The 27649-nt window shown below is 36.3% G+C and overlaps 1 protein-coding gene across 1 annotated transcript in view; it reads right to left on the bottom strand.

Annotated features, from left to right (window-relative positions):
- The window catches only part of LOC150106895 (WD repeat-containing protein 48), a 216875-nt gene that overhangs the window by 84514 nt on the left and 104712 nt on the right, over positions 1 to 27649 (bottom strand). Inside the window, exons 11-13 of the mRNA XM_090392799.1 lie at positions 11010 to 11107; positions 10651 to 10758; positions 2276 to 2372 (exon numbers count right to left, since the gene is read on the bottom strand). Of these exons, the coding sequence (XP_090248925.1) occupies positions 2276 to 2372; positions 10651 to 10758; positions 11010 to 11107 (303 nt within the window). The remainder of the gene's footprint in view (positions 1 to 2275; positions 2373 to 10650; positions 10759 to 11009; positions 11108 to 27649) is intronic.

Raw genomic sequence — 27649 nt, 5'->3', positions numbered from 1 at the left:
CTAATTCTCATAAAATTGTGTTATATAAAGGTGTAAATATTTCTATTTTATAGTTTTCATTCTTACTTTAACTGGAACTTATGTTCCAGTTATGCTCCACCTTTCCCAGTTAATGGACTCCATAACGGTATTTACAAGTTGCTGAAATATACAATTACAAATGTTCCTTTCTTGCTTTTTATACTATTACAGTAGTCCATCCCCCCTGCCTTATCCACAGGGGATACGTTCCAAGACACCCTGCAAATACCTGAAACCGCAGATAGTACTGAACCATATACATACTACGTTTTTTTCTATATGTACATACCTATGATAAAGTTTAATTTATAAATTAGGCACAGTAAGAGATTAACAACTGTAACTAATAATAAAATACAACATTTATAACATACTGTAATAAAAGTTCTATGAATATGAATGAAATCTTAGCAACCTCAGCATACGTTTTTTTTTTCCATTATTTATTTATTTATTATTTTATGAAGTCGAGAATTTCACTTTTTTTTTTACTTAAAAGGAAGCACTTAACGGCTTCTTTTTTGCATATCCAAATTGCCAGCATCACTACTCTTGCGCTTTGAGGCCATTATTAAGAGAAATAAGAGTTACTTGAACACAAGAAATGCGATACCGCAACAGTCAATATGATAATCAAGAACTACTCAGAACGGTGCACAATTTAAAACTTACGAACTTATATAATATATAGGCAAGTTGGATATTAAAGATCCAACATTATTTCAAAGCTGAATGTCTGTAGAATCTATGAACGTTTTGTAAGTTGACCTGAGAGCTTACAAGCTTGGCATCCCCAAATTGCTTTAGCTTGCACTACTTGACTTAAGTAACTAAGGGATGCCGAGCTCGTAAATTCTCAGGCCAACTTACGAAACTATGAAAGTTTCTAGAAACATTCGGCTTGGAAATAATGTTGGAGCTAATATCCACTTTGCTGATGGGGTTGACTGCGGATAGCGAACCCGCAGATGGGGGGGGGGGGGAACTACTGTATTGTATAAAAAAACAGCTGCTAATGTATTTTGAGATATGCAATAAGCTACTAGTGGAAAATGCTTCAGCTATTACCCAAAACCATTTTGCTTCTTGGAAAGAATAGCTTTAAAACATAACAACAAAAGCAAATTTTAGAATAATAATTTAACTGACTGCTCAGTGCACTGGGATATAAGATCCGACTAACAAAGAGAGAGAGAGAGAAAGTTTCAAAAATGAAAACTTATTTGAAGAGATAGAAACTTAAATTGATTATCCATATTAAGTATGGAAAAGGAACTTAATCTCTGATTAAGTATAGACACAGTCAATAATTTGCTGTAATTTACAGTAATGACTGCCACAAACACTGCATAAATAAAATAATAGTTTAAACTTTATTGCCAAGTTCACATTTGAAACTTCCTATTTTTACAGAAATAGTACAAAATATGAAATTAAAATATGATAAAGAATTTTAGTTTAGCCATTATATATCCAAGGATTAAAAAATACTACATACAAATTCCAACAGCTACTTGACTACCAAAATGTGAAACGTAATGCAGAGAAGATCTGAGAATATATATATGGACCAAAATGATGGTCCAGTTGACCAAATGGTTAACATATTCATTCTCCAACCAAGAGGTTGAGTTTGAATCTCACTATAAACATGGATATTGTGCAAACATCCTTAGGTGGTAGATGAATATTACTGCTCATGCAAGACAACCACCAGACTGCTTACTGAATGCCTAAAATAGCTGAAAAGTTCCATGTTGTTTGGTCTCTTCAGCAGGTTCCAAATTATCTACCCTTTAGCAGAGCTTATAGGCTAACAAGCTTTTGTCAGTGTGATTCATGTAATAAAAAGTAAATAAATAAAATAATGTACTCTGGGGGATGGGAGAAGGAATCAAATTCTTAAAGATCCACTAGAAAGTTCATTGCCAGGATGGTTATAAAGTCTCAGTTATCCCCGAATGCATACCTGCATGGATGTTTTGTTTAGGAATAATACTTTTCTAATCCCAAATTCATTATAAAACACTGTTTCTTTGTTCTCTGCTAGTTAACTACAGTGAGCATCTAATATTATAATTAAATAGTTCAAAGGAAGAACAATATTTTATAACTATTAAACTGAATTAAAAAGTAATAACCATGATAAACTTAAAAAATTGTACAAACTATTCAGTAGATAAAGGAAAGGAATCTACTTTGGATCAATAAAGTACACCAAATGATGATAACAGTAAATTAAAATAAAATTCACTTTTGGGGTCAGGTCCATCTGTTGGTCCTAGTCCAAATTCTTTTGCTGAAACCCATGCTGCAAAGCAGTCTGGCTCATCTAGATGAATACATAACATCTGCAAGAAATAATCACATTAATTTTTTTGTTATTGTTTCGAGTGTTTTTATTAAGCATAATTTAATTATGCATATAATAAATATTTCATAACTAGTGCATATAATGCAACTATTACTTGACAAAGAAATAACTTAAGTTTATTTGCATATCTTAATAAGAATATTAAGATATGCAAATAAACTAGCGACATCTAGTAAAAATAATGAATTGATACTAAATATGTGTGTGAGAGAGAGAGAGAGAGAGAGAAAAAAAAAACTTTAATAGCTACATTGCTGGGAAGAAGTCAACACAGAAACCACAATGTGAGCTATAGCACTCGCCTTAAGATGTAGGACCTCTTTCTTTGGCAATGACCGGAACAATCCTATGGGCATACTTTCCACAAGCATATGATAGTGATCAATGGGAATTTTGGACCATTCTTCCTGTAGGAATGTAATGTAATGAGGTCCTGGACTGCTATGGGGCAGACATCTTGACCTCACCCAACACTCCAGTTCATCCCACAGATGCTCAATAGGGTTGATATCAGGGCTCTGTGGAGGCCAGTCAAGTGTGGTGACATTCGTGTCCACAAACCATGGTTACAGTAGTAGTGCATTGTCCTGCTGAAAGACACTGTTCGGTTCTGTAGAAATACCACAAAGTAGGAAGCATTGCATTGTCCAGAATGTTCAGATATGTCTCGGAGTTCAATGTTCTTGGAACCACAAACGTCTCAGTCCGAACCAAGGAAAACAGGCCCATATCATCACACTGCCACCTCACAATTTCATAGTTGGGGTTACACACTCTGTTAAGAGCCATTCACTGGGTACCTACCACACCTGTCCATCTGCTTGGTAGAGGGTATGGTGTGATTCATTGCTCCATAACACAGATTTCCAAGCTTCCACACCCCCAGTGTATGTGCTCTTTGCACCAATGAACATGATGCTGCATGCATGCATGTTGCAGTCCATCCTACCATTGAAACCCATGTTGTGAGCCTCAGTTCTGAATATTTTTGTGCAGATTTGTGTTCCAGACTTGGGAGCATCATATTCCTTCAATTTATACTGGCTACAAACACATCTTGTTACATGGCACAATGCACCTTGTTTATGGTGCATTGAGATTAAAAACTGTAATAACATTACAATTCTCCATTTCAATCTTTATATTAAGGTCAAAAATAATGAATGTCAAAATTTGGAATTTGTTGATTGGCTGATATAATTATTAATTTTATTATTATTATTATTTTTTTACCATAAGAGGTTAAGGCTAGGCAGATTAATTAGTTTTAGACATTATGGTGTGTGTGTGTGTGTGTCCCTAAAAATGTTAATGTAAAGATTGAAATGTAGAAGTTCAATGTTATTAAAGGGTTTTTTTTTTTATCTCAAACAGTAATTGAATCTATAAATCTATTATAATGGATGTATGATGAAGCTTGCTATGATGTTAGTGTTCATCATTATCATCAAATTCCTGTACCTTCAAAGAATGCACAAAATCCTGTGCAACATACCAGTTATTATGTGCACTGAAGTTGTTAATATTACTGTAATGATTTATTAAAATTTATTCACCAATCTGAATAAACAGCTTAAGTTTGATTTCTTTTTTTTAAAAAAAAAACAGAATTTTTGAATTTTTTAAATTGAAATATGTAAAAATTCCTTTCCAATAATTTTTTAGAAATTTTTCATAGGTATTCTATGAAAAAGAAAGATCTTTAAACAGGGACAGTCTCAAAAAAGTTTAGACACATTCCTTCCTAATATCTTAATTTTTCATATGATTCTTCCCCTGATGTATCTGTTCACTTCACTAATTTTTCTCAGTACTCTATTATCTGTAGTCTAGTCTTTGATCAACTATTATATTTCTAATTCAACTTTCAGATCTATGAATCAAGATTGGTTTGAACACTATCACATATACTGTCATTGTCTAATAAACAGAAATACTGTAGTTTGTTTATCAGGTAAAGGAAAATACAGATACTCTTGCTGCAGCAGACCTATAAAGACCACAAGAATAACTAGCTGGTTTGGTTGGCCAAATGGTTAGCATATTCGCTCTCCAACCAACAAGCTGCAAGTTTGAATTGCAACATGGCACTGATGCTTGTGATTATCTTTAAAAAAGTGAGAGATGAATTTCATCGACCAGTGCAAGACTACTATCCTGATTACTGGAGGCTTGAAAAGTTCTATGTTTGGTCTCTAGAGCAAAGTTTCTGGATAAAGCAAAAATAAATAAAAACAAAAAATCCTTAGCCCATCCACACAATACTAATGCACTATAGATTTATAACTATTCATAGATAGAAGTTGCATAAAAAATTAGTTACAGTGAATTTTTTTTAGCATAATATTGTGTCTATGGGGCTTTGATTAGCACTATTTCGAAATTTGTTACAGTGAGCGTTGGAAGTTTTTTCCCACTTGGTTAGACTATAATAAATTTAGTTTAATCCTTTATCCAAGTGTAAGCAAACAAAGTTTGCACCTGAAGTATCTTCAGGACTGAGGCAACTCGTGGTAAAGGCGGACCAAGCTCTCATCATCCCTGTCTCGGTATCTCCCATAATGCAAAGCACATCTCCTTGCAGACACGTATAATGTTATGCATTAAGGGAAGGGCCACCGCCCAGACCCAGAAGTGGCGATACTAAGGCAGAAGCAATGGAGAGATCATATTTACCTATACGAGGTGCCAAAAGGTGTACCACCTTATTATTAAATTACTCTGGATTTAGAGAAAGATGTTGGAAGTTTTTTCCCACTTGGTTAGACTATAATAAATTTAGTTTAATCCTTTATCCAAGTGTAAGCAAACAAAGTTTTTACCTGAAGTATCTTCAGGAAAAAACTTCCAACATCTTTCTCTAAATCCAGAGTAATTTAATAATAAGGTGGTACACCTTTTGGCAACTCGTATAGGTAAATATGACCTCTCCATTGCTTCTGCCTTAGTATCACCACTTCTGGGTCTGGCTCCCACTGGGTGGTGATACTAAGGTCGAAATCATTCTGGGTAGTGGCCCTTCCCTTAATGCATAGCATTATACATGTCCGCAAAGAGATGTGCTTTGCATTATGGGAGATACTGAGACAGGGGTGATGAGAGCTTGGTCCACCTTTACCACAAGTTGCCTCAGTCGTGAAGATACTTCAGGGCAAGTGTAAGCAAACAAATGGATAAAGGATTAAACTAAATTTATTATAGTTACAGTGAGCAAGTTTGTCATAACGGTATATGCTATAGCAACAGTAAAGCATACTTGATGAAAGAACAAGTATGGCCAGTATATATTCTTTCAGTAACTTATTGCAATAGCCAAATTGGATAAGAGAACACACAAACTGACAGTGACAGCAGATTACAGAGACAGGACTAACCACCCAATTATTACCAAAATTAAGTTTATAAAAAACAGGAAATACTTTGGCCTAATACATAAAAGCAGATGGGATGGATTAGGTAAGCCACATAAGGAGAATGGTTATTTTAGTTCTCCCATCATAGGTGCACAAGTCAGGCTATATAGCTGATGACCCAATGCTGCACACCTTAGCCAACTGTTCTGCTAAAGCAGGGATTGCAAACTGGCAGCCCGCAGCCAGATACATCCTGTGAAGGCTTCGTACCTGGCCTGCAACCTTAATGATTTCTTTTCTAAAAATCAGTGTTTCTAACATCCTGCAGGGATTAAAACAGAAAAAGTTCAAACTTCAAAATGTTCTATGACAGCTTTAAACAAAAATAAAACTTATTACAATTCTTTGTACCATGTTTCTATCACCAAATGTTGGCAACACTGAATGGACGTTACTTGTCACACAGCCATTTTAAGCCACGTGATACAATATCAATAAGTTACAGGTTACCATTTTAATATGATAGTATGTTAATAAAAAGTTACCTCAATAACTTATATTTTTTTCCCGCCCATAACAACGTCTGAATTTAAAGTTAAAAAAGAAAATTAGATTTTTTCAAGAAAAATGGGAGAAGGCATATTTCTTTGTGGAAGTAAAAAATATCCCAACATGTTTGATATGCAGACAAAGTGTTGCCATTGTGAAAGAATATAACCTAAAATGCCATTATGAAACAAACCATAAGAACTGTGATAAATATACAGAAAAGATGCATGATGACAAACTTTAAGATTTAAAAAATAAACTGAAGTTTCAACAGAGAACATTTTCGAATGTTATCACAACAAGTGATGCTGCTGGAGTATGTTGAAGATATAGCAGAGAACTTCCAAGATATATTGCATGAAAAAATAAAGTTTTGTAGCATTTTCCATTGCAGTTGATGAACATACAGACATTAATACTTTCCAGTTAGTAATATTTATTCATGGCATTGATGAGGATATGAATGTGACATGCTCATGCAGACTGGTCAAAATTAGTAAGTGTGACTGCAGATGAGGCTCCTGCAATGGTTAATTAATGCCGGACTTGTTACAAAACTTCAAATGAAAAATGAAATGTTGTGCAAAGACAAACTTAAATTGTTTCATTGCATTTCATACATCAGGAGTCACTTTATGTCAAAATATTAAAGATGGAAGAAGTCATAAATTTAGTAATTAAAACAGTATACTGGATAAGCTCTCACACCTTGAATCATTGACAATTCATGCTTTGTTGGATGAATTGAATTCACAATACAGTAGTCTGCTAATATTATATGGTGGTTAGGTGGCTTAGTCGTGGCATCGTTTTAAAAAGATTTTTTGAACTCAAGAAATTGACATGTTTACTTCATCCAAAGGAAAATTGATTCCTCAGCTCACAGATGAAGATAGATGCAAAGACTTGGCCTTTTTAGTTGACATAACAAGCCACTTAAACACTTTGAATACTGCTCTGCAAGGATGTGAACAGTTGATATGTCATATGTATAATTCAATTAAGTCATATAGACAAGGCCATCATAGTAGACAGACAAGACAATGAAACAATGCTCAGAATATCGGAAACAATAGCTATAAAGTGTGACGTGAACTCTATCAACGTACACAGGCCCTACATAATCTCCGAGGTTTGGAAGCTTCACAACATAAAATTGAGGTCACAACCCCGACCAATAGGCGACAACACAAACACTTCAAAAGCAGAAGCACCTACTCAACCTGACATAGCATCCACTTTCCCAATGTGTTCAGATGACGACCACGAATAGTCGAAACGGACCGCACCCCGTCAACCACCTTTCCCCTTCCCCCTCCCTATTTTAAAAAAATCAACCCTTTCACCTTTTCCCCACCCTATATAATATAATATATATGTTTATATATATTACGGAAAAAAAACCGGGTTTTTCTAACTTAATTCTACCAAATTGCCTACCCCCCCCCACACACACACTCAGTAGTTTTTCGACATTGCAGAAAGAGGAAAAGCCGCAACACCCAGAAAAAGGTATGTGTAAATTTCTATTCCTTATACTACATATATTTTTTGGTACATTTACACTCATAATGCCCTAAGAATCCATGAGTAAATAGCCAATGACATTTAAACAGGGGCACTCCTAAACTGAAGCAGGCAAAACAGCTGTAATTATAATAGTTTATTAAGAGGAGTAACATGGGAGTTTTCCCAGAAATAATATACATCAATTAAGTCATTTCTGGCAAAACTCTATCTTTGGCAAACCCAGTTGGAAAAGAATAATTTAGCCCACTTTCCTACACTTAAATCGATTTTTCCAAATAATGATGCTGAAAAGTATTATTATTATTATTATTCCTGATACCTCCAAGGAGTCCGAAGACTCATCGCGGGAGGACATCTTCAACTGTCTCTACACCTTACCTCTACTACGAATCAACGCCATCTACCGCCCACCTCCAACACCACCACAACTAGCAATTTTTGTCTGTAAATTGCGTGTGTTCTGAAGGGCCGATTTGTATGTATGCGGGATGAAAAACCGAGTTTCCGGGAGAAAAAACCCTGCTACCTCCGTATGAGATCGGCTAACTCACCATCGATTGAAATCGACCAGATAAAGATTCCTCCCGTCGCGACGAGAATCGAACTTAGGCCTATTCCAATCGAAGGGCGCAATGTACCGTCGTTCTTCCAATTGCGCTACGGATTTGATGAATGTACAACAAAGTACATTCATCAAATTGAAGAATTGAAAATTGAATTTGAAAAAAGATTTTCTGATTTCAACCACTTTGAAAATGAATTATTATTATTCAGTTCACCTTTTTTAATTAATAAGTTTGTTTGCTTACACTTGGATAAAGGATTTAAGTTTGATTCTTAAATCACTTTAGAAAGGATAATGTCCTTCAAGGAGGGCCTCCGTAGCTCAGTTGGTATAAACAAAGCCCTTTGGTTGGAAAGACCTGGGTTCGATTCCCATCCATGATGTGAGGAACCTTTATCTGGTCTCTTTCGACTAAAGATGAGTTAACTGGTGTCATACGGAGGTAGAGGGTTTTCCGTCCCGGAAACTTGGGTTTTTTCATCCCTCAAAACCGACAAATTGGCCTGTAGAACACACGCAATTTACAGACAACAATACTTGGAGGTATAGGGTTAACTGCCTTATCCTCATATTATAGTTAGGAAATCCAAGGATACTTGGAAAGTGTGGTTAAAAACAGCTACAGATGGATGAATGAATGTACTTCAAGGTAATGTATTCAGCAAGATTAGGCTTTCCATTTTATAGGATTTATTTAATTTAACCAAGTGGAAAAACTTTCAACATCTATTTCTAATCCAGAGTATTTTAGTAATAAGGTGACACCTTCTGGCTACTTATATATGGAAATGTGACTTCTGCATTACTTCAACCTTGGTATCACTTCTAATTCTGGCTCCCACTGATGAGACTTCAATAAAGGTTGAACCCATCTGGATAGTAGCCCTTCCTGTAATGAATAGCATTATACATGTCTGTAAGGATATGTGCTTTGCATTATGGGATACTAAGGCAAGTGATGTGTAGTCATTAGCCTCTGTATACGAGTTGCCCAGTCATCAAGTTACTTAACGTGCAAACTTCGTTTGCTTACATTTGGATAAAGGATGAAACCAAGAATATAATTTCTTGGCATCTTTAATTTATAATATAACAAAGTGGAAAAACTTTCAAATGCCATCATCAAGGAACAAAATATAATAAGATATGTGCATGCAGGCACTACACTACCACTAAGTAATGAGTATGATGCATGTCAACTAAAAGTAGGCCTTAAGGTCCTAAATAGCATCCTGGAGAGGGCTAAATCCTTACAACCACAGTCCCTAGACCAGTCAGGTGTTTACCAAGTCATTTGTAAACTGTACTAATATGGGCAAACAAGCAGGACAGCCAACATCAGAAATGCATCCATTTCCACTACTACTACAGCCACTCAGGACTTGCTAGCCTGCTTTGGACACCTGCCATAGAATACGTTGGAAGAAGACCATTATACTCCATTGCCACAAATATAAACACGAACGACTTTTCCTTGAATCTGATTTGGCCTTAAGAAACTACCCAAACCTCAACAAATTTGGTTGCATGAAACAGTACCAAATTTGGGAAGCTCCCATCCTCTGTACTTCAGTTCAACAGCCAAGGACACCCAAGTTAGCCTACTAGAGGCCACTATTCAGGATATTAAGAATTGCCATTCTTCAGCTTCATCACTAAGTGTAGTGCATGCATGCATATATCTTATATTTTGTTTCCTGAATGGCAATTCTCATCATCCTCATCCTCCTTTTACCCTCTTTTACCTTGCAGTGTCGAGGGTTTTATTAATCAGTGGACCTCAAACCGTTCACAGATTAGGTGGTAGCCCTACGCCCTGGTGTATCGTATGCCCTGTAGCGCTGAGTTCTCAAGGCCGGTTTACCTGCTTTGCGGGATGAAAAACCCCAGGATAAACTATTGGAAAAACCCTACTGTCCATGCCCAAAACTGGCTAACTTGGCTATGGCTGAGGAAGATCCTTCAGCTCCTCACGTCACCTGATGGGAATCGAATCTAGGACACTCCTTCCTCAGGCATGTGGTTGCGAAGCGCATAGCCACTAGGCTAACCGCACAGACTGAATGGCAATTGACTGTCGAAATATTGGAAGTATTAATTAAATTTTAGTTAATGTTGTAATTTTGTTAAAAAACACAGTTATAAATAGCCTTACCACCAGACTATGGTAAATTTCTAGTAAACAGAAATATTATGCATATAGAAATGGAAAAGGGAGAGTCCTTTCATAGTTAGTACTTATGCATTAAAACACTTACCCCAGTTTTCAAATCCACTGAAAACCAATTTGGGACATATACCATTTTGAATCTCTTTTTAATTTCTGATTCAAAATCTACTTGAGTGAGATCTTCTACTTTACAGGCCTATGGAATAAATAATACAACTCAGTAATATTATAGAGATCTACATTTGATTAACAAAAGAAATGCATATTTTATCAAGTTTTTTATTATTCAGTTTGTTTTTTCATTATAGTAATTTTACATTCATTATGTTTTTCTTTCTTTCTTTAGCAGAAACAGATATTTCTTTTTACTTAAAAAAATTACCTTTCTATAAATTGAATAAAAATGAATAATGAGAGAATTTACAGTTTTGAATCCAGTACACTAACCTTAAGTACATCCCATAGAGCTACTCTATTATCTGTATCTTTTGTGAGAATGTGCCTTTTATCATTGAGAACATTATAATGCCTAATGCTTGGATTACCTAATTAAAAGAAAGACTGATTAATTGAATTAAGATAAACACAGGAGAAAAAATTGTTAATGACAAAAAAAAGTTACTTCCTTTTATATGCATAGAAAGAGAAATAATGATAATTATAGGTAATCTGAAACATGTTATAATGTCTGGTGCTAAGATTTCTTAATTAAAAAAAGATTAACCTTGTTAACTGTTAGATGGACATGATAAGCCACTGGGCCTAATATGTTAAAGGGAAAATGAGATGAGAGTGGCTAATCCTCAAATTAGAAAGATGCAAATATGGGAGGGGGAGGAGCTTTTGTTAAAGTCAGATAAAAAAAGAGCATTTCTTTTTTGTGAATAGAAACAAGATAATTATAACTGACCAAGAGAAGAAATAGACCTGCATCTTAGCTTTCTAAACAATTAAGTATTATATGACTGAACTGGTTAGATGAATGGGCATCTCTACTTATCCAACAGACCATTGGTATGAATTACATGTGGCATGGATGTTATTAAAAATCTGTATTATTATAGCATACTTGTAGAGACTACAGAACAGTTTGTCATAATCGATAGTTTGCTATAGTGATTTTTTTTTTTTTTAAATGTTATGTCTATGGAGATTTAGTCTAGGACTTTTCAATAGTTTAATGAAATGAATGACAATTTACTTTTGCTTCAAAGGTGTTCATTATAGCAAATGTCACATGCTGATCTATGACATAATAAATTTAGATTAATCCTTTATCCAAGTGTGAGCAAACAAAGTTTGTGCCTGAAAGTATCTTCAGGACTGGGGTAAGGTGGTACAACACCAGGGAACTCCTTGCAAAGGTGGAGCAAGCTACCAACATTCCTATCTCAGTATCTCCCATAATGCAAAACACATCTACTTGCAGATATGTCAAATGTTATGCATTAAGGGGAGGGCCACAATCCAGACTAGTTTCGACCTTTATTGAGGTCTCTTCAGTGGGAGCCAGGCACGAGTGGAGATACCAGGCAGAAGCATTAGCAGGTCATCTCTACCTATAGAAGTTGCCAAATGGTGTGCCACCCTTTTTTAATAAATTACTCTGGATTTAGAGAAAGATGTTGAAAGTTTATTTTTTCACTTGCTTAGAGTATAATAAATTTAGTTTAATCCTTTATCCAAGTGTGAGCAAACAAAGTTTGCGCCTGAAAGTATCTTCAGGACTGGGGTAAGGTGGTACAACACCATGGCACTCCTCCCACTGAAGAGACCTCAATAAAGGTCGAAACTAGTCTGGGTTGTGGCCCTCCCCTACATGCATAACATTAGACATATCTGCAAGGAGATGTGTTTTGCATTATGGAAGATACTGAGATAGGAATGTTGGTATCTTGCTCCACCTTTGCAAGGAGTGCCCTGGTGTTGTACCACCTTACCCCAGTCCTGAAGATACTTTCAGGTGCAAACTTTGTTTGCTCACACTTGGATAAAGGATTAAACTAAATTTATTATACTCTAACCAAGTGAAAAAATAGATCTATGACATAGATCAGCGTTTCTCAACCTTTCTAAGCCCAAGGACCAGTCAAATGCCTAAAACAATTCTATGGACCACGAAGTTATAGAGCTGTAGCTTGGGTGAGGGGGGGGATCTGCCCCAGGCAGCTCGTTTTTTTTGGTACTTAAGAAATCTTGCCATACTGTCTATAAAACAGCAACTGAGTGATGAAATAGACTTCGATAATGTCATCGACGATTTTGCGAACAGAAAAGCAAGAAAAATAACATTTTAGAATGTTGGAATTAAAGTTTTACTTCAAAAATAAACATAGTGTTTTTAATTTATTTCCTTATACATCGTTTTGACTTTTTGTAATTTTTTTTAAAAACCTATGTAGGAATTACCAACATTTCAGAAAAACTGTGCGATTTATAACATAATAAATCTAAAAGCATGTTTTGAATACGGAAACATAATTAATTAAATTGGAAGTAAACGATTAAAAGTGTATCATCATTGAACAAAATTTTAATTTGTATTAAACAAATAAATAATATGATATAATTATGTTACCATTTACTTTTAATGAGATGGTTGAGCTTCTCGGACCTTGCAGAATTGCTGGATATCTGGCTCAATATTGGTCAACTTCAATTCAAGATCGTCACACACACACTAAGACGATTTCTGTATTTTGTTTTATTTGAAGGAGCGATGAAAATCCTTTCTCACAGAGATAGGTTGTAGAAAACTGCATGACGATTTTGTGATTCAGATAATTCAGGAAATTCACTTCTCTTAAGTACACTGTCACCTGAAAGCTCAATTAACTGTTCTTTTTTCGATAACGAAAGATCGTTCTCGTGACTGCAAACCTGAAATGGATTGCAAACCCACAGAAATTTCTTCTAAAAGTTATTCAGAAAATATGTTTCAAAATTCCATTTCAGATTTTTGAGGTGGTCACAAATCCTTTCCAAAAACTCAGAATGAACAAAAATATCATTTTCCACTAAAAAGGATTCCAATGTTGGAAAATGTGCAAATTGTCTGTCTTTTACATAGTTAATCCATAAAACCAGTTTTTTCTCAAATGCTTTCATTTTGTCATAGGCATCAAAGAACAGTTAAAGAATTTCCCTGAAGGAAGAGATTTAGTTCATTTAATTTTGAAAAAATGTCTGAAAGATAGGATAGTGTTGATAACCATGCTTAGTCAACAAGGGGTGATGTAAAATCAGAATTACGTTCATTTAGAAATAATAAAACTTCGTGCCTTAATTGAAATAACCTTGTTAGTAATTTTCCACTGGAAAGCCAGCGAATTTCAGAATGAAGCAAAAGTTGTACATATTCACTGCCCATTTCATCGCAGAGTACTGAAAACAGCCTGTTATTTAATGGTAGAGCTTTAATAAAACTAACTTTAAAATTGTGCTATACAACGCTGTAAAGCACAATTTTAAATTCTGGTGGCATTCCTTTGAAGCTAACACTTGCCTATGTATGAAACAATGTATCCAATTCATATCTGGAATTACTTCCTTGACCCCCACTATGCCTGCCTGTAAGGGCGCAAGCTCCATCCGAACAGAAGCCTATACATTTTTTCTACTGCATCCCTTTGTGTATTATGTAATTATTGAGAGTGTGAAATAATTCTTCTCCAGTTGTTCGGGATGGCAAAGTTCTACAAAAACAGAATATCATCACGAATGTTGTTATCATGCGCATATCTTACATAGCACATTAACTGCGTATCATTTGTAACAGTCTATTTGTAACGCTCTTCTTAACTCTTTCGATTAAATGAGATTCTACGTCACCTGCCATATCATTAATTCTGCGTCCGATAGTGTCATTTGAAAGAGGAATCAAATCAACATCTTTTAGTAACTTTTGCCAAACATAGTTTTTACCCACATCTATAAAAGATTGGCTACTTCCAGCTATAAAAGCTGGAAGTAGCCAATTTTCCCCGATAAAATGAGGTTTCCCTGTTTTTGCTATGCGCAAACTTAAGAGATAGGAGGCTTCCGGTGCCTTGCTATTAACGAAACCCATGGCCGAAACTATATCTTTCCCATGATTTAATATCCCTAAGCATCGCTGAAAAAATTCAATTGGCTTATTTTTCACATCACAATGTTTAGTTTCTAAATTTCTATATGTTGGAGTTTCGCAGGTTTCATGCACTCATTCGGCAACACGTCATAACACATTGACGTTTCTGTTCACTTTCATCTCCACACCAAGTAAACCCAAATTCCAAATATGAACTGTTATATTTCCTACTGTATTTTTTTCTTTGAACTGCTTGTTTCTTCTACTTTAATAATATTAGATTTACTTGCCCTTACAACACGTGTATCACAATTAGGGTTGGCATCACCTGTTTCATTTGCTCTTCTTTTCGAAGTCCTAGTTCTAAGCTACTTTTTCCATTATTAAAAAAAAGTTTCTGAAAAATATATAAATACTGGGGTTAACTCAGTCCAAGTATCACTTAGCACTTCTGAAGATATACTGAGCCTTGGTTGAAGGAGGGAAACCTTCAATAATAAAAATCACTAAACAACAAGCAATTGGTTGAAATGTAAATAACACATGTTCACTTCAAATCCGACAAAACAGCAATGGGGTGGAAGCATTAAAACTATATTGTTCTTCACTTCACCCCTCTATTATTATTCGTTATTCTGCCACTAAATTTGTAGTGGCAGAATGACAAATAATAAAAGAGAGGTGAAGTGAACAACAATACAGTTTTTTTGCTTCCGCTTTTGAACATTCTGATGCTATTTGTTGGTTTATTTTAAGTCTCCATTTGATTTCAATAATTTTTACCTACTTATTCAATTTTAATTTTTGTTGAGATAATTAAAAAATATTTATTTAATTAATTTAAGTCTGCCTGTGGACCACCCGTTCCATCGTCGTAGACCACAGATTGAGAAACACTGTCATAGATGATCTCAAGCACCAAGTGGCACCATGACCTTGTTCACTAGAAGGCTGACATGGCATATATCATGTGTTGATCTCGTTGCAGAGTTTCCAGAGTTCACTAACTTTTCATGGGTGATATTGTCATAACTGTAAGTTTAAACTTTAAAAATTTTCAGGAGAAGTTTCACAAGCATTTCATTCACACATGTAACACTAGTATCTTCTTGGAAAAATACTGCATGTATTTGCCATGTGTGATTTCATTATGATCTCATTGTATTTTGTTTCACAGCTCCTGTGTTTGATCTGGCGATTAGCTCTGAAGTAAAACATCTGTGTTTCTACCTATAATGTGAAATCAAGTGATGAAATATATGAAATTATTTCAAAATTTCAGATTAGAAAGGTGGCTATTCACTATTTTTCGACATAGCTGACACAATCACTCTGTGTGTACAATACACCATACTACTTGGAAAAGGGTTTCATACTGTACAGGTATCTTGTGTTATGTTACCTTGTACAATCATTTCTCATATTATAGTGAATGAATTTGCTAGTGAAAATTAGCAAATGAATATATATTTATAGTGAATAACTTCAAAAGATTTTTAATAATACTAAATAAGCAACCATCACTTACTTTCTTCATAATCACGATTCATAGAGGGAACAACAATTATTTCATCACCATTTCATGAATTTATGATGTATCACAGTAAAAGAAATTAAAATAAATAAACACACACTGGAACCTGCTTTCATGCTAGTAACCAAACTGGCTTCTTTCATTTACTCTTATAAAGATCAGTTACAGCTCTTTCTGTTCCCAAAATATATAGTTGCCAGCTCAACATAAAAAATTGTGTTGCCAGTAAAAGTGTGTGTGTGTGTCTACACACGCATGAGAATGGGGGAGTGCATATATGCGCAAAATGTAGGCAATGTGAGGAATTCAAATGAATTAAGATATTTCGATGGCCGACCTAGTTGCGTAAAGAACAGGAAATGAATGTCGGGAGACAAGTAGCGTGATAGGAGAGAATGACGAGTGAAATATGAATGAGAAAATAAGAGTGGGGAGTGTGAAAGGCTTAAGTTTTCGAAGATGGTCTTGATTCGGAGAATGAATGGCGAGTATGAGCGACTAACTTGCAGAGAAGGATAGATGAGAAGTATGAAAGATGAGATTAGAAGAATGGAAGAGATGAATGCAAGACAAATCAGAGTAGGACTGAGAGAGAAAGGATTAAACTAAATTTATTATATGGACTGAGAGAGAGTTTTAGGAATGATAGAAGAGGAGAGAGGGAATGAGAGGTATGGGAATGCTAGAAGAGAAAGAATGAGAGAGAGAGAGAGAGATATGGAAATGATAGAAGAGGAGAGAAGAGCAGGAGAGAAAGAGGTATGGGAATGATAGAAGAGGGGAGAATGGAAACAGTCAGAGAGAGGAAATGAGAAGAATGCGAGGGAGTGCTGGAACCCGGGATAGAGTGATGCCAGGACAGCAGGTAAGTAGGGGAACACAGAGAGAAAGGGTTAGAGGAGAGCGAGGGATGCAGGTGAGCATTCAAGTAACAGAGTGGTAAGAGGTGTGATAGAAACAGTAGGAGAGAGGGATTTGAGAGGGTATGGAGACTTGATGATCAGTGGTGTGCAAGATAGGATGCCAGAGGAGTGTTTGCCTAGAGGGATGATAGAAAATGTAGCTATGGCAATTAAGAGGGGTGAAAGGATGGATGAAGTGATGGTGATGGTGAGCATGAATGACCTGAGAGGCAATGTATAAATTGGGCAGCAAGAGATCTGAGATTCTTGCTTGAGGTTGTACAATAGAAAATGCAGGGAGGAAAGATTGTGTATGTGTTGCCCAGGTATGATAGTGACGAGCTGAGCAGAAGAGCAGTAATACTGAATAGCATAATAGCCAGGATGTGTCAGAAGAGAGGATTGGAATATGTGGATGCTTGGAGGGCATTTGAGAACAGAAGAGAATTGTATGCGAGAGACCACTTGCATTTGAATGAGGAAGGATGAAGGCATCTGGAGAGATTGCTGTTTTCTGAAAGAGTCAGTGTGTCAATGCAGGGAAACTAGAATTCCCAGGGTGGATGGTGGCAGGAGTGGCCTGTTGTGGGAATGAATGCTTGGGGGGAAGGGGGAAGACATTAGGTAACACTGAGTCCAGTGGGGTCAAGAGGAGATAATGATAGGTATAGAAGCAGTAACATTTTTATGCTTTATACTAATGCCAGGAGTATCCGAAATAAAGGAGATGAATTGGTGGTGCTGATAACATCAGCCTGGCCAAAGCCTATTGGGATCTCTGAGACGTGGTTGATGGAGGATGATATAATAACAGGAATTGAAGTAGCACGGTACAGCATTTTTCGGCCAGATAGGAAAGGAAAACGTGGTGGAGTACCTCTTATGATAAGTGATGACTTATATCCTCTAAGAGTGGAGGCTTTGGAAGACAGTGACACTAATGGTTTTGAAAGCATATGGTGTGAGGTAGAAGTGGCCAAGATAGGATATTTAGTGGGGCATTGCTACAAACCAAGGAGCACAGAGGGTGGGGAGCAGGAGATGTTTAGACAGTTGAGCTTGGCAAGTGCAAGAATGATTGTTATGGAAGATTTTAACTACAGCAGTATAAATTGGGGAGAGGAAGATGCATGTAGCAATAAGGGAATGGAATTGATAGAATCCGTGAGGGACAAATGTCTTAGGCAACATCTAACAGAGGGAACAAGAGGTTCAAGAGTTTTGGATTTGGTCATAGCGTCAGAAGAGCTGATAATAAGTGAGATGACTTCTCTTCTACCCGTTGGAGAGAGAGAGAGAGAGAGTGACCATGTGATTTGGTCACTCTCTCCCCCCAACGAAAAGGGAACGTATATGGAATTATAAGGCAGGTGATTATAATAGTATTAGGTATCAACTAGGGGCAGTTCCATGGAGAGCAGAATTGGAAGGCCAGGATATCATTAGTGCTTGGGAAATTGTGAAGGAATATTTGTTAGCAGCAATAGCAAACTGTATTCCATGAGTGAAAAAAAGTGGATGACAAACAATATCAAACAAGAACTGCAGTTGAAAAAGAGATTATGAAAGAGATATAAGGAGAGGGGTGGAGCGCAGATACACGAAGAATATAAGACGCAGGCCAGGAGAGTGACTAGTATGGTGAGGAAGGCAAAACTGGAATATGAGAAGAGATTGGAACTAAGATCCAAAGAAGATCCTAGGGAATTTTTTAGCTATGTGGCCAGTAGGAGGAGAAATGATTGTAGAAGAATGACATTGCAGGATAAAAACGGGAATAGAGTGACTGATGCAGAGGACATAGTGGAGTTGTTCAATGAGCACTTTATTGGAGTATTTCATCCTGGCGAAGAAGGTTTTAGTACTAGAGGGATAGGGCAGGTTCAGGGTTTATAGGTGCAAGAGGAGAGTGTGTTCCAAATACTGAGTTCTCTGGATATCAGTAAAGCTGTGGGACTGGATGGTATTTCACCACAGGTTTTGAGAGAATATGCTAAAGAACTGACAGCTCCATTGACCTGGATCTTCAATAAAAGTTTGGCTGCAGGAAAGGTACCCAAGGAATGGAAGGAAGGTAAGATAGTGCTGCTGCACAAGGGCAGTAGCAGACTGGAAGTGTCTAATTATAGGCTGGTTTGTGTGTCATCAGTAGTTGCTAAGGTCTTGGAGAAATTAGTGAGGGACTATATACAGTGTTGGGCAGATGAAGGCAATGTTATCTGTGAGAATCAATATGGATTTGTTAAGGGGCGCTCTTGCTTTAGTAATATGATTACCTTTTATAATAAAGTGACAAGAGCAGTTGATAAGAGAAAGGCATATATTGCCATTTTTTTGGATTTTTCAAAAGGCATTTGACAAGGTGCCACATGATAAGCTGATATTTAAGTTGCAGCACACTAGTTTAAATGTTGGGTTAGTCAAATGGATTCAGGATTGGTTGTCTGATAGGTATCAGAGAGTTGTGTATGGTGAGGCAATATCAAGGAAGCAGAAGGTTACAAGTCGGGTTCCACAGGGCTCACTACTGGAACCTGTATTGTTCAACCTTTATATCAATGACATCATCAATGGATTGCAGGGAGATATTCAGTTGATGATGTGAAGCTAGGAAGGGTTATCAGTAATAGTGCAGATGTGGTAGCCCTGCAAGAGAATTTGAATAAACTAGACAGATGGGCAAATGAATGGGGATGTTGGTTTAATGCAGCAAAATGTAAAGTCTAGAAGTTTGGGATCCATCGATGGAGTATGCATACTCGATTGGAGGAGATATACTGGAGGAAGTAGGGGGAGACAAGAGATCTGGGGGGGGGTGATGATTGATAGAAAACTGAAATTCAGGGAACATATTGCAAAGGTGGTGAAGGTAACCCAGAGGATTGCTGCAATACTGAGAAGGATGCTGACCTGCAGAGATAAGAGTTATCATTCTGTTGTATAAGACCCTGTTCACACCACACTTAGACTACTGTTCTCAAAAATGGTCCCCAGGATTTGAAGGGGATAAATTAACTGTTGAAAGGTACTGAGGTGGATAACAAAGATGGTTTCAGGACTGTACAATATTAGTTATGAGGATTGGCTGAGGGATTGTGGATTGCAGAGTTTGGTAGACAGAAGAAGGAGAGGTGATATGATGGAGACTTTTAAACTGTTGAGAGGCAGTTACAGGGTAGACATTGGGGAATTCTTTTGCTTGGTGGAATGGTGGGAAGGAGCGATGACAAGAGGCCATCCCTGGAAGTTACGAAAGGAAGCTGTGAGCAAGAGAGTGAGGAGTGGTTTCTTTGCATGGAGGATGGTTGAACTGTGGAATGCACTGCCTGAGAGTGTAATAAATTTAGTTTAATCCTTTATCCAAGTGTGAAAGTATCTTCAGGACTGGGGTAAGATGGTACAGCACCAGGGCACTCCTTGCAAAGGTGGAGCAAGCTACCAACACTCCTATCTCAGTATCTCCCATAATGCAAAACACATCTCCTTGCAGATATGTCTAATGTTATGCATTAAGGGAAGGGCCATAGGTGGAGATGACCTGCTAATGCTTCTGCCTGGTATCTCCACTTGGGCCTGGCTCCCACTGAAGAGACCTCAATAAAGGTCGAAACTAGTCTGGGTTGTGGCCCTCCCCTTAATGCATAACATTAGACATATCCGCAAGGAGATGTGTTTTGCATTATGGGAGATACTGAGTTAGGAGTGTTGGTAGCTTGCTCCACCTTTGCAAAGAGTGTCCTGGTGCTGTACCACCTTACCCCAGTCCTGAAGATACTTTCAGGCGCAAACTTTGTTTGCTCACACTTGGATAAAGGATTAAAAGAAATTTATTATACTCTAACCAAGTGTAAAATAAACTTTCAACTGCCTGAGAGAGTGGTTAGAGTAAGAACAGTCAAGAGTTCAAGGAGTGAAATGATAGACTGTGTTTCCTAAGAAGGATCTCCCACAATGCATCTTTTGACTCCATTATAATAATTATACATATCTGAATTGAGAAACAAAGTTTATGTAAGATCGATATAGAAGTTAGGATTAGCAGATCACACTTCAAATTCTAACCACAAAATACAATATTCATAAAAGCAAATTAGAGACAGAGAAACTTTCTAAACTGACTAAAGCAAAATCCTCTTGAAAACCTTAAGAAACATGGCCTATAGATGCCAAAAATATAGGAAAATCAAATGATGGCATGCTAGAGGATATTCTCCTCTCACACTAATAGCAAGTCAAGGCCTGCCAAACAAGCACTCAGATAACACACCCATTATTACTATTGTACAGGAATCTCCATGGAGTCTGAAGACTCATAGCAAGAAGACCACATCCACACAACACCTATCATACCTCTCTTGAACACATTCATCAACACAGCATTCACAACAGATTCTGGCAACCCATTCCACTCATTCACCACTCAAAAAAAAAAAAAAAAAATCTAGTTGGATGCCTTACCAATCACAGACTTAATCAATTTTCAGGGATGGTCCTTGTTCTATCCTTCTAGTCAAGTGTTGGAAAATTTTTTTTCTTCACATCAATCCTGTAAAACTCTTAATAATTTCAGCATTTCTACCATATCTCCTCTCTTTTCCAACTACTAACTTCTGCAACACACAGACTCTCAATCTATTCTCATAATAAGCATGCACAGACTACTTAACATGGTCACTTGCTTCCTAGATCTACTCCACAACTTCATCTCCGAGAAACCCAGATGACCAGATATGTGCACAGTAATCCAGTTATGGCCATATCCTTGTAAAGAGGAATGATAATGTTATTATCACTGCTTGTTAGTGTGTTCTTCAATAACCAAGTAATCATATAAGCTACTACTTTTGCAATATGCCCTCTTAATTTCAAATCCCTAGCTTTATCTATTTCCTGAATCACAGTTCTGTCAATGTGGTACACAGCTTGCAAATCTTTTAATCTTAAAATGCATAACTTTACATTTTTCCAAATTAAGCTGGAACCCAATATCTCCTGTCCATACTGTCAGCCTATATAAATCATTCTCCAAGCTCTCTACATCACCTCGATTAACTATTACACTACTAATTTTTCATCAGCAAACAAATGAATATTTCCCTTCAAAATAGTTCCTATATCAATTCCTTTGCATATGCTTGTAAAACATAGACTGATATTCTGATATTCTACAACATCCTATGTACCTCTATTCTCACATCAGTTTCTTCCACATCATTGTACCATTTACGCCTGGATATATACCCCTTTAAGTGACCGATCAGTAACTCAAGTATATCACCTACTTCTGTAACCTCCTTATCATCAACTTCCATTTATGTTATCCATCTATATTCATTATTCCTTTTACAGCAAACAAACTGTTTCAAATTTTCTTTGGCTTGCTTGGATAATTTCCTTTTTGCCTGTATCTTGTACTGTTTATGATTTTACAGATCTCCTCATCAGTGCCCATGGGGGCTAATACCTGTTGGTATCTGATGCTTGTTTCACCATTCTTCGCCATTTCTCTCTGTCCATCCTCTTCTGTTTATACCGTGTATTGTACCAAGCATTAAGGTTTTGAACTTTCTACTGTTATCCATTCTGTAGATATGTCCAAAAGCCTTAGTTTTTCTTGAATTATGTTCTGCATTAGCTTCTAGTGGCACTTCACTTTGCTATACAGTTCATTTGCTTCCTTCTGTCCCCACCCAATTCATAAAATCCTTCTATAACATGTTCTTTTGAAAGCCAATATTTGTCTTACAGAATCTTTGACCATTACCCATGTCTCACAACCACAGAGAACACTTATGAATACACATTTACAGCAGTCTCAGTTCTATGGGGAGGCTCACTGGTTTACTTTTCCATATCTTCTCCATTCCTGTAGATTTACTTTTGCTTACATACCTTCCACAAATTTTTTTTTTTTTTTGCCATCCCTGCTTAATGATATTATTCAGCCATCTAACTCCTACCTGACTTATCTGCCCAGCCTTCGGTATATACAGTCTGCAATTGTTTCCATCATTCTTTTTTATATGGAAATTCCACATGTCTAGCAACCTCTCAAGTCAAGACTGCATGAGTGCTCCCACCAGTCAGAGGTGGCATGACTATCTTAGTTATGAACAGATGCTATCACCAGATCCAGCAATCACGAACCTCCATGCTGTTTCAAAATTATCTCTTAGTAAGTGAATAAATTCCATTTTCTTCCCATGATGTGATCATTCCTCCTTTCACTATGTCCCTGTAGGTGAAGTTTCCCATAATAATTACTCAGTTTCCCACATTATGCTAATTTGCCAATGCATGTTATCAGCATCTTCTCTTGTGCCTTCTAACCTACAACAGTAAACCATCTGTATATTTTTTAAAGACTCCATCCCACACCCAGATTGTATCATATGCCACATCTGTTTTTGTAATCTCCTACTCTTGATGTTAAGTTTTTCATCTTCTTGATATTAATATAATAACTTCCTATTAATAATTGTGTTATCCTAACACATTTACCATGAGAGTGATGAAACATTGAGTAGTTATAAAACTAGGTTGTTTTTATTAAACTCAATCATTTTTGGTAGCAAGCAATTCTAATCCAATGTGAGATCATCTTATCGCTTACCTGAGGTTCGAAGTTACCAAAAAACTCTGTTGGTCTCTAGTGAATTGTTCCTGATTCAACTGTTAGCTTATCCACAAAGCTTACTAAATTAAATTACTAAGTTAGCTTACTAAATGTATGATAGGTTTACAAGCTTTCATGAATGAGATGGAAATTAAAAAAATAATAATAACCTTAGGTAATTTTTCATTAGTATTTTCTTTGCATCACAGAAAACAGGTGCCGCCACTATGCTAGAAGATGAAAGAAATTGATATACTTCAATCTGATATATTGTCCAGCTGGAAGTGTTAAAGAATAACACATTCACAGTAAGTTAACAATCTTGAATTTAAATCTATGTAATAGTTATAATAATTATTACTGGCTTAAATGACAATTTTCCCACCTTTATTTTGTTGCGTAATCTTGAGGGCACTGAACAAATAGTGGAATAGATGCAAATACATAATCTCAACCCCCCCCCCCCCTAAATAAAAGGTATAATACCAAACATGGAGTCAGTTAATGGTCAAAGCCAAATAACTTGGAGACCACATCACCTTTCAGGAATGCAGAGAACCGACTTGGGCTTATGACCTAATGTCTAATCCTCACCTTCACTTGGTGCACCCAATTAGTAGGTATCTACTGGGTACTGAACAAATGAGCATGGGTTGACAATTTGGGACTTAGCCAACCAAACTGTACTCTCTACTGACTTAAAACACAAATGCGTGTGATTGTGAAACATGATGAGATTTCATGCCAGCTAGGGCATTGCCCAGTTAAACAAGGCCCCCGCTGTTTTCATCAGAGGAAACAGGGAAAAGTTAGTTACTGGAAGAAGCTCCAACTCAACATCTAGAAGAAGAAAAAAAAATAAACCCAATGTCAGAAAATCTGAAGATAGGAACCATCAATATAAGGAGCATTAATGGAAAGGAAATCAAACTTGTAGAAGAACTGGAAAGTATTACATGGACATAGTTAGCATTACTGATACAAAGAAGACAAAAACAAATGAAATATTAAATAATAAGTACAGGGTGTTGTTATATTCAGGCAATAATGATCAAGGAGAGGGAAGAGCAGCAATAGCATTCAAAACCAAATATGAAGATAAACTTCTTGATCAGAAGGCAGTTTCAAGTAGAGTTGTGTGGGCAAACTTCAAAATGGGAAAACTGACAATGAAACTTATTTGTGCCTATGGTCCCACAGAAAGTTCTCCTAAGGAGACATGGAGAAACCTTTTGGGTCATTAAAACATGCAGCTGACATAAAGAAAATGAGAGAAGTGGTCCTTGTTGAAGATATGAACAGCAGAATAGGAAATGAATCTCACTAGGCATATAGGAACATTTTGGAAAAATTCAGAGAAAAGGGCAAGCTAATAATAATGGTAAATATTTGCTGGACTTCTACTCAGGACATGGACTAGTCATTACAAACACCATGTTCCAACATAAAGATGTGCAGAAGTTCACATGGAGAAAAGAACACAAGAAAAACCTCATTGACTACATTATTGTTGATAATGATATCTTCATGCTGGTTGACGATACAGGACTGTACAGAGGATTGGAAACTGGAAGTGACCTTCATTTGGTTTTAAGTAGGATTAAAAATGAATGCCACACTGAAAAGAACAGTACATTTCTAAGTTGTAAAAAGATTAAAGTTGAGGAGCTTTTACAGATAAACTATAGACTGAAGTATATGAACATTATTGAAGAAAAAAATGAAAGAGAATGAAAACAAGAAGAAACCTTGCAGTCTCAGTGGCAAACTCTGAAGAAGACAAAGATTGATTCAGCTAAGGAGATATTGTGGTGAAGTTATCAGCAAGGATAAAAAAAAAAAGATTCCAATGGTAGATACAAGAAGTTAAAGAAGCAGTTTTGGAAAAAGAAAGCATACCAAAAAAGTTAGTAGATGCCCTAAAAGATTACAGAAATAATTTAATAGAGAGAGCTAAACTATGTGTAAAAGTAACTAAACAAAAGTCATGGGAGGTCTTTGGTAAGAATATAGAAAATAAAATATCAAGAGGGTGGCAAAATGTTCTGGAGGATATTGAAAAAACTCAGTAATGGAGCAAAGCATACTGTAAAAGGAATCAAAGCTGATAAAGGTGATATGAAAACTGGAGATAAGGATATCCTAGATGTCTGAAATAATTACTTTGAAAGACTCATAAACAAGCAGCTTTGCATTCCTCGAGAAAATTTTCTAGAGGAATGCAAAGAGGAGTACATAGTAATACTTGAGGTAGAGGGGGAAAAAAGCCATCAAAAACTTGAAATGCAGCTATAGCAGATGATATTCAATCAGAAATGCTTAACTATGGAAGTATAATAGTTTTGCAGTTCACTGCATAATTCAGAGGGCTGATTGAAGTACAGCTTTCATAGTTCCCACCTATAAAAAAAAAAAAAAGAAGGAAATAAAGCAGAATGTGAAAATTACAGAGAAATTTCTCTAATAAGCGTTCTAGGTAAGATTTATGATATAAATCTTACCTAGAACTTCAAATAAGTATATTTGAAAAAAAAGATTAAAAGATTGTGAAAGAGAAACTTGGAAAAGAATAAGCTGGATTCAGCCCAAACAGCAGTTTTCAAGATCAGATTTTCACTTTACACCACATAGTTGAGAAATTATGGGAATATGACATGGATCTGTACTTTAGTTTTGTAGATCTGGAAAAGGCATATGACAAGGTGCTCTGGGAAAAGCTTTTCAAAACACTACAATTATATGGGACAAATGGAGCATTATACAGAGCAATTCATGATCTATATTTAAGTTATCAGTCAGCAGTTAGAATTGAAGGAAGTACAGGAAGATGGTTTGATATAAAATCTGGGGTAAGACAAGGATGCAGATTATCTCCACTGTTATTCATCATCTATATGGATCACATTATGAACGAAAGTAGCATCAAGCCTGATATTAGAATTGGACATGTCAAAACTTAGTTTTTTGCTTTATGCAAATGATGTTGCACTCCTAAACACATCTGGTGTAAGTCTCTCTAGGATTCTCTAACTAAATTAATAACAGCTATAACAAATTCAGAATGAAAATCAGCATTAAAGAGACCAACAAAACTATGAAAATAGGCAGAAGCATTGAACATCAACTACATTCAGAATGGAGAGCCTACAGAACAAGTAAAATATTTCAGCTACCTAGGCACAGTTTTTAGTGAAGATGGGAAAAATCTGGAAATAGACAAGAGAATAAACAAAACTGGTATGGTAAGGTAGGTGATATGGCCACTTAAACAGAATAGGTGAGGAAAGGTTAGCAAAACAGATGTTTGATGCCAAGATAACAAGAAAGAGACCCAGAAGAAAATGGTCTAGGTGGTTTGATCAGAAGTGCTTTAGAAGCACAAAATGTTAAAGATATGACAATATTGGAGTGATCACAGATAACAAATTAATTTAGAGGAAAATTATTGATAGGAGATTAATAATAATATAAATGAATCATGTAGTGCTTCTTAGTAACCTGAACACTCTTTGATGGTACATATCAGGAAATTGATAATGATGATACCAGACATTCATATCATAAAATGAACAACAAAAGAAGCCTATGGTATCCATGTGTTAAGGCTTAAATGCTGAGAAAAACTGATGATAAAAGTTTAATGGAGTGAAACAGCACCAGGAAATGATTAAAAATAATTTATTAAGGAGAACCAACCAGTTCGAAACAGCTGTCAGGTCAGTGAAACCGTATCAAAATTGGCCAATAGAAGGCGAATATATGGATGCTTGGGCAAGCGATCATGTTTTCTATAAGGTCCATGCAAGGGCAACTCGTAAATGCCAGTGAGTGTATTCTCGTAAGCTCTCTGATCAAATTTTGTACGAAACTGTAATAGTTTCTGCAGTCGGCTTGGAAATAATGCTGGATTTAATATCCACTAGATTTATATAATTTTGCATTGTCAAAATAAAGCCTTCTGGTTCT

The sequence above is a fragment of the Typopeltis vanoorti genome, chromosome 5, assembly GCF_054136105.1.
Source record: "Typopeltis vanoorti isolate ZY-2024b chromosome 5, IOZ_Tvanoo_1.0, whole genome shotgun sequence".
NCBI lineage: Eukaryota > Metazoa > Arthropoda > Arachnida > Uropygi > Thelyphonidae > Typopeltis > Typopeltis vanoorti.
Note: the sequence above shows the minus strand (reverse complement) of the source record. Positions and strands in the feature narration are given on the sequence as shown.